Source organism: Bos grunniens, chromosome 25, assembly GCF_055505025.1.
Source record: "Bos grunniens cultivar Pamir isolate PY7600 chromosome 25, Bosgru_T2T1.0, whole genome shotgun sequence".
Taxonomy (NCBI): domain Eukaryota; kingdom Metazoa; phylum Chordata; class Mammalia; order Artiodactyla; family Bovidae; genus Bos; species Bos grunniens.
The window spans coordinates 6,178,420-6,192,161 of record NC_141189.1 but is presented as its reverse complement, the minus strand read 5'-3'; the positions used below and the strand labels follow the sequence as shown (position 1 = coordinate 6,192,161).

The 13,742-nt window shown below is 36.7% G+C and overlaps 1 protein-coding gene across 1 annotated transcript in view; it reads right to left on the bottom strand.

Annotated features, from left to right (window-relative positions):
- The window catches only part of LOC147344831 (cytochrome P450 3A24-like), a 49,076-nt gene that overhangs the window by 15,947 nt on the left and 19,387 nt on the right, over positions 1-13,742 (bottom strand). The window contains exons 5-8 of the mRNA XM_086374073.1: positions 12,304-12,417; positions 11,968-12,056; positions 8,728-8,876; positions 972-1,099 (exon numbers count right to left, since the gene is read on the bottom strand). Coding sequence (XP_086230199.1) covers positions 972-1,099; positions 8,728-8,876; positions 11,968-12,056; positions 12,304-12,417 — 480 coding nt within the window. The remainder of the gene's footprint in view (positions 1-971; positions 1,100-8,727; positions 8,877-11,967; positions 12,057-12,303; positions 12,418-13,742) is intronic.

Genomic DNA, 13,742 nt, shown 5'->3' with positions numbered 1-13,742 from the left:
CTCTTGCTGGAGATAGTGAACTAACATTCACCTACAGACCTTGGAGAACATGATGTTTCCCAGAGAGAAACCCAGCCATCAATCCAACTGCTTTCTGGTCCTCACTGTCTTTGATCTTTGGTTTCTCTGTCTTTTGAAACAGCTTTATTTTGCCAAAGAGTTGCCTGTTGTCTCTCCTGTCACACTTGTTTGCTCAGGAAAAGTCCATGATTTTATTCCTTTTTCTCCTTCCAATTTTAAATCTTAATGAATGATCACACAAATTAATCCCCTCACATTTGCAAAGTTCATTGGTAGTGTTTTTGGAAGCATCTTCAATGCCTTGACCCTCTCAAAACCTTATACAATCTTCAGTGACATTCTGGGTACAAAACTCTTGTCCCCCTGACCTGCAGACATCCTTGTGCTGGCCTCCAGGCTTAATGGAGGCAAACCTGGGTTAATGAGCTTGCAGCCTCATGGCCCAGAGAAGACCCCTGGCCATGCCAGACTAGGAGAGGGCTCCAATTTAACACAGAATTCACTCCACCAGCTGCCTGATGGGGCTTTCTATTCATTGCACAATCTATAAAATAGGAGTCTTAGAATCAAAGTGATTCTTTACCAGTATAACATATGGGAAAATTATGATATTGGTAAAATCATTTTCAAATAGTAATTGTTATCCTTTAACAGTTTATTGAATGGAAGTGGTAAAACTTTTATCTCAACAATATTTATGCTATGACATACTAATATGCATGCCTACTATTAAATTTAAACATCACTCTCTGGCTCATTTTCTTATTTCTTCCCCAACCTCCACCTTCCTCATCCCTCCAAAATGATATATTAGTAACTTCCTAGTTCTAAAATCTATATTTCTCTACCTAATTTTTTAAAAAATGCAGAGAAGTACACAAATCATATGTGTACAGGTTAACAAATTTTCAAAACGTGAACACCCTCATGTAACCACCATTAGACCTTACCTTTTGATTATCTTTGAGGCGACTTTCTTTTATCCTTTTTACAGATTTTGTAAAAAAATTCACAGCACTTTTTGGAAATATGGTGATATTTAATACATCAAGGATTGGGACAAGGAATGGAAAGAGTACTGTAGAGAGAAGATAAAAGAAAAGCACAGTGAAAATTCAAAAATTACACAGCAAGTATAATTTGCTCTATCAATCAGGAAAGATACCAGGGTCAGATACCAGAATCACTCCCTCTATGACCTTTGCTCAGACTTCCTAGCCAACGACTGAGCAAGGCCAAGTCCACTTACAAGGGGCCATCACTATGGCAGTGAGATCAGTGGTCCCTTCTGACTTTTGGAATGATCAAGGAAACAGAATTACATTCCTGAACTTCATAGTCTTTTATCATTGGATTAGAGTCTCTTTGGATAAACCACACTAAAGTCTGCTACTCTAATTAACTGTTTTCTGCAAAAAACAATTCAAGATATAAATAAAACAGTGTATGTCTTTCAACCACAATGGAATTATATTAAAAATCAATAACAAAAATTGGGAAACTCACAAATACACGGAAATTAAACAATACATGGAAATTAAACAATACACTCCTAAATAACCGATGAGTTGTATACTATATCAAAACTACAACCAGAAATTACTTTGAGATAAATAAAAATGAAGCCATTACTTACCAAAATGAATGGGATGTAGGAAAAACAGTGCTCATGGAAAAGTTTAAGGCTATAAATGTCTACTTTTAAAAAGAACAAAAATCTCAAGTCATGAACCTAACTTTCCACCCTAACTCACTGAAAGAAGAGCAAACTAAACCTAAAGCTACAACAAAGAAGAAAATAATAAAGACAAGGACAGAAACTAATGAAATAGGGAATCAAAACAACACAGAAATTCAATGAAACCAAAAGCTGATTCTTTGAAAAGAACTTTTTTTTTAAATTTTATTTTATTTTAAAACTTTACATAATTGTATTAGTTTTGCCAAACATCAAAATGAATCCATCACAGGTATACATGTGCTCCCCCTCCTGAACCCTCCTCCCTCCTCCCTCCCCATACCATCCCTCCAGGTCATTCCAGTGCACCAGCCCCAAGCATCCAGTATCGTGCATTGAACTTGGACTGGCATCTCATTTCATACATGATATTTTACATGTTTCAATGCCATTCTCCCAAATCTTCCCACCCTCTCCCTCTCCCACAGAGTCCATAAGACTGTTCCATACATCAGCGTCACTTTTGCTGTCTCGTACACAGGGTTATTGTTATCATCTTTTAAGCTGGATTGACCAAAAAGAGAGAGAAAAGCTCAAATATCTAGCATCACAGCAACAGAGGAGAGATTACTATTGACATTAAAATGAGAAAGAGCATAATGGAATACAAGGAACAATGTTCACCAATAAATTAGATAAGTTAGAGGAAGTACACAAATTCCTTAAAAGACATGAAGTACAGAAACTAACTCAAAAAGAAACAGACAATCTGCATTTCTCTATTAAAAATGGTTGAACAGGAAGGTTGATTCCTCTGATTCCATACTTCTTTCTCAACATTGCTTTGGCTATTCGGGGTCTTTTGTGTTTCCATACAAATTGTGAAATTATTTGTTCTAGTTCTGTGAAAAATACTGTTGGTACTTTGATAGGGATTGTGTTGAATCTACAGATTGCTTTGGGTAGTATACTCATTTTTATTATATTGATTCTTCCAATCCAAGAACGTGGTATATTTCTCCCTCTATTTGTGTCATCTCTGATTTCTTTCATCAGTGTTTTATAGTTTTCTGTATATCTCTTGTTTCTTTTGATAAATTTATTCCTAAGTATTTTATTATTTCATTGCAATGGTGAATGGGATTGTTTCCTTAATTTCTCTTTCTGATCTTTCATTGTTAGTGTATAGGAATGCAAGGGATTTCTTTTTTTTTCCCCAACATGAACATATATGCATTTATTTGTTGATTATAAAAACAAAAACCTGGAATTAAAATCTACACTTACAAATGTTATAACAGAGAATAACTAGCTGTATACAGGAATATTATAAAGCATGACTAATAATATTACTTCAGTAATAATGGTGTGGTCTTCTTGTAGTTTATGGAATAATGGTACAGCCTAAGGTCCGGTCCTTTTGAAGTTTATTTTTCTTTTTTCTATAATTGTGCTTCTATTTCTTAATCTACTACTGATCCTGAGAGCTTTACCTGAAAGCCATTAAAAATGATATAATTTAGTCTTCCACATTACTTTGAAACCTAAATTGGAAACAAATATTTCCTAAAAAGCAATTACATATTTCAGTGCTTATTATACTTGCTCTACATATATTATAAAAGTTGAGTGCTTTATGTTAGAGAAGTTAATCTGAAATCATTCTTAGTTAAATTCATCATTCTCTGTACTTGTTAGAACAAGTAAAATGAAATGGTAGGAACATTAAAGGTGGAGCATTGTTATATGTTTGGCAAACTATGAAAATTAACATTTGAAAAGTACTTCGCTGTGTTGAGTTTTATTATTGTTTAGCTATAATAAAGGTGGAAATGTGAAAATATTCCAGGTGGTTATATCTTTTTTTTTCTTTTCTAAAAAAATTAATTAATTATTTTAATTAGAGATTAATTACTTTACAATATTATAGGGGTTTTTGCCATACATTGACATGAATCAGCCATGGGTGTACATGTGTTCCCCATCCTGAACTCCCCTCCCACCTCCCTCCCCATCCCACCCCTCAGGGTCATCCCAGTGGATTAGCCTTGAGCACCCTGTCTCATGCATCGAACCTGGACTGGTGGTCTATTTCATATACGATAATATACATGTTTCAATACTATTCTCTCACATCATCCCACCCTCGCCTTCTCCCACAAAGTCCAAAAGTCTGTTCTATACATTTGTGTCTCTTTTGCTGTCTCGCATATAGGGTCACTGTCACCATCTTTCTAAATTCCATATATATATGCATTAATATACTGTATTGGTGTTTTTCTTTCTGACTTACTTCACTCTGTATAATAGGCTCCAGTTTCATCTACCTCATTAGAACTGATTCAAATACATTCTTTTTAATAGCTGAGTAAAAGGAATGCAAGGGATTTCTGTGTATTAATTTTATATCCTGCAACTTTACTATATTCATTGATTAGCTCTAGTACTTTTCTGATCGTATCTTTAGGGTTTTCTATGTAGAGGATCATGTTATCTGCCAACAGTGAGAGTTGTACTTTTTCTTTTCCAGTCTGAATTTCTTTTATCTCTTTTCCTCTGATTGCTGTTGCTAGGACTTTCAAAACTATGTTGAATAGTAGTGGTAAGAGGGGGAACCCTTGTCTTGTTCCTGATTTTAGAGGAAATACTTTCAAAACAATCTTGAGAAAAAAGAATGGAACTGGAGGAATCAACATTCCTGACTTCAGACTATACTACAAAGCTATAGTCATCAAGACAGTATGGTCCTGGCACAAAGACAGAAATATAGATGAATTGAACAAAATAGAAAGTCCAGAGACAAAATCCATGCACCTATAGACACATTATCTTTGACAAAGGAGACAAAAATATACAATGGAGAAAAGTCAGTCTCTTCAACAAGTGGTGCTGGGAAAACTGGTCAACTACATGTAAAAGAATGAAACTAGAACACTTTCTAATACCATACATAAAAATAAGATGGATTAAGCCTAGACCAGAAACTATAAAACTCCTAGAAGAAAACTCAGGCAGAACACACTCTGACTTAAATCACATCAAGATCCTCTGTGATCCACCTCCCAGAGTAATGGAAATAAAAACTAAAATAAATGAATGAGATATAATTAAATGTAAAAGCTTTTGCACAATGAAGGAAACTACAAACAAGGTGAAAAGACAGCCCTTAGAATGGGAGAAAATAATAGCAAACAAAACAACTGACAAAGAATTAATTTCCAAAATATATGAGCAGCTCATGCAGTTCAATACCAGAAAGATAAACACCCAATCAAAAAGTAAAGAATAGACCTGAACAGACTTTTATCCAAAGAAGATACACAGATGCTAATAAACACATAAAAAGATGTTCAATTTCACATATTATTAGAGAAATGCAAATCAAAACCACACTCACACTAGTGTATCATCTCATACTAGTCAGAATGGCCATCATCAAAATGTTTACAAACAATAAATGCTGGAGAGGGTGAGAAAAGGGAAACCTCCTACATGGTTGGTGAGAATGCAAACTGGTACAGCCACTATGGAGAAAAGTGTGGAGATTCCTTAAAAACCTGGGAATAAAAGCCAGAAAACCCACTGCTGGGCATACACTCCAAGGAATCCAGAACTGAAAGAGACACGTGTACCCAATGTACTGCTGCACTATTTACAATAGCTAGGACATGGAAACAGCCTAGATGTCCATTGGCAGATGAACAGATAAGCAAGTCGAGGTACATATATACAACGGAATATTACTCAGTTATAAAAAAGGAATACATGTGAGTCAGTTCTAGTGAGATAGATGAACCTGGAGTCTATTATACAACATGAAGTAAGTCAGAAAGAAAAGACAAATACTGTATATTAACACATATATATTGAATTTAGAAAGATGGTACCAATGATCCTACTGCAGCACAGCAAAAAGACACAGATCTAAAGTGAAGACTTTTGGACTCAGTGGGAAAAGGCGAGGGTGGGATGATTTGAGAGAATAGCATTGAAACATGTACATTACCATATGTAAAATAGATGACCAGTGCGAGTTCAACGCATGAAGTGGGGAACCCAAAGCCAGTACTTGGGGATAATCCAGAGAGACATAGGGGGAAGGAGGTGGGAGGGGGTTCAGGATGGAGGGGACACATGTATACCTGTGGCCGATTCAAGTTGATGTATGGCAAAAACCATCACAGTATTGTAAAGGATTTATCTTCCAATTAAAATAAATAAATAAATTGGAAAAATTATTAAAAAGAAACTACTTAAAAAGAAAGAGACAATGTGAATAGACTTATAAGAGGTACCATTTCACACCAGTCAGAATGGCTGCGATCCAAAAGTCTACAAGCAATAAATGCTGGAGAGGGTGTGGAGAAAAGGGAACCCTCTTACACTGTTGGTGGGAATGCAAACTAGTACAGCCACTATGGAGAACAGTGTGGAGATTCCTTAAAAAACTGGAAATAGAACTGCCTTATGATCCAGCAATCCCACTGCTGGGCATACACACTGAGGAAACCAGAAGGGAAAGAGACACGTGTACCCCAGTGTTCATCGCAGCACTGTTTATAATAGCCAGGACATGGAAGCAACCTAGATGCCCATCAGTAGATGAATGGATAAGAAAGCTGTGGTACATATACACAATGGAGTATTACTCAGCCATTAAAAAGAATACATTTGAATCAGTTCTAATGAGATGGATGAAACTGGAACCTATTATACAGAGTGAAGTAAGCCAGAAAGAAAAACACCAATATAGTATACTAACGCATATATATGGAATTTAGAAAGATGGTAACAATAACCCTGTGTACGAGACAGCAAAAGAAACACTGATGTATAGATCAGTCTTATGGACTCTGTGGGAGAGGGAGAGGGTGGGGAGATTTGGGAGAATGGCATTGAAACATGCATAATATCATATATGAAACGAGTCGCCAGTCCAGGTTCGATGCACGGTACTGGATGCTTGGGGGTGGTGCACTGGGACGACCCAGAGGGAGGGTATGGGGAGGGAGGAGGGAGGAGGGTTCAGGATGGGGAACACATGTATACCTGTGGCGGATTCATTTCGATATTTGGCAAAACTAATACAACATTGTAAAGTTTAAAAAAAAAAAAAAGAATTACAAAGTTTGATTTGATAATCAAGAAACAACCCACAATCTGACAATGAAAAGCTTAGGTCCAGATGGCTTTAATGCTGAATACTACTCAAATAATTACAGAATTAATACCAAATTTTCACTAACTCATCCAGCAAATAGAAAATGATAGAACACTTTGAAAATCATTCTGGAGGGCCAGTATTAACCCAGAGTGAGAAAAAAGACTAAGATATAACAGGAAAAGAAAACTATAGACCAATACATCCTATGACCATGGATACACAAATCCTCAACAAAATACTAGCACACTGAGTCCACTAACATATAAAAAGATGTATACATCATGTATAAGTGCACTTTATCCCAGGAAGGCAAGGTTGTATAATATGCCATTTCAATAGAGTAATAAACAATGACCACATGATGATCTGATAGATGCATAAGAACCATGTGACAAAATCCAAAACCCCCTTGTGATAAAAGCTCTCAGCAAACAGGAACAGAGGGACTTTCATCAACCTGATAAAAGGAACTTATGAAAAAAACATAGTTAACACTAATATTTAATAGTGAAAAACTGGATGCTTTTCTCTAAAATTAAGACAAGGAAGCCGTTTTCACCACTTCTATCCAAAACTGTACCTGACATTCTAACAAGAAGTAATTAGTCAAGAAAATTAAACAAAATATATCCATATAGGAAATGAAGACTAAAACTCATCAGATAACATGATCTTGTATACAGGGAATCCTAAGGAAGCCACTAAAAACCTATTAGAAAAAATAAAGAAGTACAGCAGGGTTTCAAGATATAAGATCAAAATACAAAATCAATTGTATTTCTATACATTGCAATAAATAAAATGAAAATGACATTAAGAAAACAATTCCACTTAATGGTAACACCAAAAAGAATAGAATAAGTAGGAATAAAATAAAAGATATGTAAAATTTACTCTCTGAAAACCACAAAACCTTGTTGAACTAAATTAAAGACGATGTAAATAAGTGAAAAACATGCCATGTTCATGAATCAGAACATTCACATTGTCAAGATGGCACATCAACAGATATAAGACATTCCCTATCAGAACCTTAGCTGGCCTCTTTGAAGAAACTATCTTAGATTAAATTCATGTGAAATTGCAAGGGGCTCATAGAAGACAAAATATTCCTGAAAAAGATAATAAAGTTAAAAGACTCACCTTTCCTGATTTTAAGACTTACCATAAAGCTACATTAATCAAGGCAATGTGGCACTGGCCTAAGGATGGACATACAGATTCATGGAATAGAAATTTTGAGTCCAGAAATAAACCCACATGCCTATGGTCAACTGAACACTGAAAATGTTTCCAAGACCATTTAATGGAGACAAAATAGGCTTTTCAACAAGTGGTGCTGAGACAACTGGATAGCTATAAGCATATTACACTAGGGGTATTTATTTAAGTAATAACTGAAATTTGTACCCTTTGACCACCATCATCCAATTCTCCTATCTCCCAAACCCTGTCTCTGGAAACCAAAAATCTGACATTGTTTTTCAATGAATTTGGATTCTTTTTATGGATTCATCGTGTAAGTATTTGCCTTTCTCTGTCTGACGTATCTCACTGAGCATAATGCCCTCCACTGAGATCCAGCCACATTGCTGCGAATGGCAGGATTTCCTTCCTTTTAATGGCTGAATAGTATTCTGGTGTGTGTGTGTGTGTACACCACGTTTTCCGAATCCATTTATCCATCGATGACACTTAGTTGTAAAACCATTGAACTGTACATTTTAAGTGGGTGAATTGATGGTATGTGAATTATATCTCAATAAACCTGTGAAAAAGAAGGAAGGAAGGGAGAAAGAAAGAATGAGAGGGAAGGAGGGATGGAGGGAGGAATACAGAAAAAGAAATGTAGTAGGATACTTACCTACTGCGAGAAGAAAGGGATCGAGGATACTAAATCTTAAGAGCTTCTTGACATTCTCCACAAAGGGATCTTGTGGGTTGCCGAGCGAATCAATATTCACTCCAAATGATGTGCTAGTAATCACATCCATGCTGTAGGCTCCAAAGATGCTGAGTAGAGAAAGACAGACACAGACAGTTAAAATCAGGACCAGCTGACTATCCATATCCAACACAGTCAACAAGAAAATCATATAAAATCAGATGCCCAGGCAAGACAGGTCAAGAGCCACACTCTCTCAGAACCACCTGCTGGATCATGGAAGACTGTCTGCTACTATCACTCACTCCTGAGGTGTGTATGAGTGTGAATGCTGCAACTGCCCCCGTGCTGGGGGGATGGGGACACTAAGGCAAGTTAGACGCCCACCCCAAACTCAAGGAGCTCAATCACAGAAGAACAGAACCCATAATCTGACAAAGTACATAGTGTGCTTTGACTATGGGCAATAAAAGGTGTATATGGACTGTGTCTGAGCAGAGCAAAGGGAGCAAATTCACTCTTCCTGGGGAGTCAAGAAAGGGGACATTGATCTGGGTCTCAGCTCACCGCAGAACCTGTGCTCAGAGCTGATTCCCCTTTAGCGCAAAAGCAGAATATCACATTAGTTTCAGGGGTAGAAGAGCTATTTTAAATACTTCATTTAAAGTTATTATTAAATATTGACTACATTCCTGTTATGTACAATCTACCCCTGTAGCACAATTATGTTATACATTGCAATTTGTACCTTTTAATCCTCTATCCTATCTTGCACGCCCCTTCCTACTCCCCACTGATGACCATCAGTTTGTTTTCTACACTGTGAGTCTGTTTGGTTTTATATATTGATATTTATTCATCTTATGTTTAGATTCCACATACACATGATAACATGCAATACTTTCATTCTCTGTCTAACTTATTTCACCTAGCATGATACCCTCTAGGTCCATGCATGTTATTGTAAAAGTAGAATTTCATTCTTTTTTATGACTCAGTAATATTTCTTGTGTGTGTGTGCGTGCACACACGTGTATACATGCACACGTGCCACATCTTCTTCATCTATTCATCTGTCAGTGGATACTTAGGTTACTTCCATATCTTAGCTATTGTAAACAATGCTGATGTAAAACATGTATGATTTCAAATTAGTGTATTCATATTCATTGGATATATACCCAGGGTGGAATTGCTGCATCATATCAAAGTTCTCGGGTTTCCCAGGTCTCTCAGTAGTAAGGAATCTGCCTGCAATGCAGGAGATTTGGGTTTGATCCCTGGATCAGGAAGATCCCCTGGAGAAGGAAATGGCTACTCACTCTAGTACTCTTGCCTGGGAAATCTCATGGACAGAGGAGCCTGGTGGGCTACAGTCCACGGGGTTGTGAAGAGTCGGACACGACTGAGCAACTGAGCACACACAAAACAGTTCTCTTTTTAGTTTTTGGAGAAACCTCCATATGGTTTCCCCTACATCAATTTACATGTCTACTGCCTTATACCAGGGTTTCCTTTTCTCCACATCCTCACCAATATTTGCTATTTGTAAACTTTCTGATGATAGTAATTCTTACAGGTGGTGGGTGATTTTGTGATTTTGATTTGCATTTCTTTGATAATATGCAATGTTGAGCATCATTTCAACGTATATCTTCCATGGAAGAAATGTCTATTTTTTTTTCTTTTTTTTTTTGAACAACTGTTATATTTTTATTTATTTATTTTTTACTTTACAATATTGTCTATTAAGATTTTCTGCCCATTTTTCATTGGGTTGTTTGTTTTTCAGATTTTTAGTTGTATGAGACATTTATATATTTTTGATATTAACCTCTTATCATATTATTTGCAAATATTTTCTCCCATCCATTCACCAGGTTGTCTTTTCATCTTATTAATAATTTACTTTGTTGTGCAAAAGATTTTTCAGTTTAACTGGGTACCATTTGTTTATTTTTGCTCTTGTTTTCTTTGCCTTAAGAGTCAAATCCAAAAATGTACAGTTATGATTTATGTCAAAGAACATTCATTCTGCCTATTGTTTCTTCTATGTTTTTATGGTTTCCAGTCTTACAATCAGGTTTTTAATCCATTTTGAGTTTGTTTTTGAATAGGGTGTGAGAAAATGTTCTAATTTCATTCTTTTGCGTGTAGCTGTCCAGTTTTCCTGTCTTTAATCCATTGTTTATTCTTGCCCCCTTTATCATAGATTAATTGGCTCTAAGTGTACAGGTTTATTTTGGGGCTCTCAATTTTATTCAGTTGATCTATGTGTCTGTTTTTGTGCCCATACTCTTTAAAATCAGGAACAAGACAAGGATGCCCACTCTCACCCCTTCTATTCAGTGTAGTATTGGAAGTCCTAGCCACACTAATCAGACAAGAAAAAGAAATAAAAGGCATCCAAATTGGAAGGGAACATGTAAAACTATCACTATTTGCAGATGAAATAATACTTTACATAGGTAACCCTAAAGTTCTACCAAAAAACTAGAATAAATGAATTTAGTAAAGTGGCAGGTACATGATTAATATGCAGAAATCTGTTGCCTTTCTATACAATAATAAAGAACTACCAGAAAGAGAAAATGATAAAACAATCCTGTTAAAATCACATCAAAAAGAACAAAATACCTAGGAATAAACTTAATCAGGGAGGTGAAAGGCCTATACTATGAAAACTACGAAACAATGAAGGAAATTGAAGATGACACAAAGAAATGGAAAGATACCGCATGTACATGGAAAGAAATAATTAATGTTGCTAAAATGCCCATATTACCCAAAGCAATCTATAGATCTAATGCAGTCCCTATCAAAACACCTGTGTTACTTTTCACAGAACTAGAACAAATAATCCTCAAATTTATATGGAACCATATAAGACCACAAATAGCCAAAGCAATCTTGAGAAAACCAACAGAGATGGAGGCATCATGCTCCCTGACTTGAGACCAAACTGTGTATTTTTGTTTCCCAGAATATTCAAGGTGACAGTTAAGCAGATAATTTAACCCTGGCTCATGTACACAGAAGATACCTTCTGATACTTTCATGAGCCACCACTCATTCTCGGGTGGCCGGTCAGAGTTGTAAACCATATACTTACTTCTGTTTGGTCACTAGAGTAAGTCAGCAGTAGGAATTTGGCTCCAAGGCAGGAAACACAAGGGTCTCAGTGGAGCTCAGAGGACCAGCAGCTTCACCCCTACTTACTCTTTAATGTCGACAGACGTGCCTTTCTCTGCTTCCTTCCTCAGGTTCCTCACCAACACATCTCCATACTTCCCAATGATAGGGAACATCTAGACACAAAACACAACAGCACTGGAAGTTAAATGTGGAGACTCAAGTTTTAGAAGAACTTGGTTTTCACGGGCATGGAGGCATAAGTGACATTTTATTATGAATCTGATGAGGTCTCTTTTAGGATATGAAGATGAAAACCATTTTAGGAAACTCAAATTTGGCACACCACTCCTTGGACAGGGACTATGAATTTATTTTCTACCTTATTCTTTAAGCTGCTCATGGAAAACCCTCTTCTTTTACCTCCTTGAGCTTCCCACTGGTGAAGGTTGGAGACAGCAATGTCCGTATTCTCTTCCATTGTTCATCCTCAGCCACAGAAACAGCATTTTTCATAACTCCCGATGGACCAAAAATCTAGAGTTGAAAGCAAAACACATTTTACCCTACTTAAGTTTTAGAAGTCTCAACAGTTGTGGAAAATTTGCTAATAATTTGGGAACAGTGTATTCAACAAATCTTTAGTGACTATCTACATAGTACCAGGCCCTATGCTAGATGAACAATAAACATTTATCCTGAATGTCTAGGTTCCTGGGAAGGTGGTGGACATTTGGCCACTTCACGTGGTTTCCAGCCTTCATATTCCAATCTCCTTTTAAATGCAAATGACCCATGTAGTACAGAAAGGTTCTTCCAGGGGAATAGAAGGGAATAAGGTCTAGTTCATCTTCCGGGGCTATGCAGAGAAGGGATTGGTGACAGCCAGCCAGATAGCCTTGGCAGACTGCATTTTGCCTCAGATTACTTCTGTATTTACATATATTTACAGGCTGACCAACTTGAAAAGGAATGTGCTGATATGGTGGGGATTTTTTAGTACTACCTACACAAAAGATTAGGAATCTACTTGCTATTCTGAAAAAATTACTCAGTGATATGGAAAATATTTCCCCCTACATTTTCCCCCAGGAATAGAAGGGTAAAGAAGATAACTCTATTTCTCATCTTGGGACAGGATTATGAAGCCAACCTGTTTTAAAATTTCCTCAATCTTTCAAATTTATATTTTGTTTTAAAATGGATACCTCCAACACTCATTTTTGACAAAGCTCACAAACAAGAAAGACAAATTTCCTTAGCTTGATAAAGAGCATCTACAAAAAACCTACAGCTAACATCACTTTAATGATGAAATACTAAGGTGACATCACCAAGATGGCAGAGTAGGAGACTCCAGCCTTTGTTGTCTCACAATTGGACAGCTCACAGCAAATGAAAGTAGGTCTAAAAAGCGTCAGCAATATAACAGACCACACTTGAAAACAACTCGCAGAGAGAGTAAGGAGAATAGTTAATTTTGTTTGCATCATCCCTTCCCCTAAGCCAGCACTGCTCAGCATCAACAGGAAATTCCACAGCTTGAGACATTTCCCCTTGCTGGAAAAAAAAAAAAAAAAAAACTAAAAGAGACAACAGGAAGAGTGACGAGTTTCTCCAGCCTTTCAGAACATTGCACAAATGACCTGCTTTGCTTTCACCCCACCCAGAGACGAGCCGAGCCGAGACAACCAGAGACAACTAGGAACAAAGAAGAAGGGCAGGGACTACCAGTGTCAACCACGCAGCAGGAGTGACTACGGTTCTCTGTATCCTGCTCTGTAGAAAACCCCAGAAACTTTGCTGTGATGAAACCAACTGCCAGCATATTCATTGAACAACCTCTGAAAATTTTGGTGCTG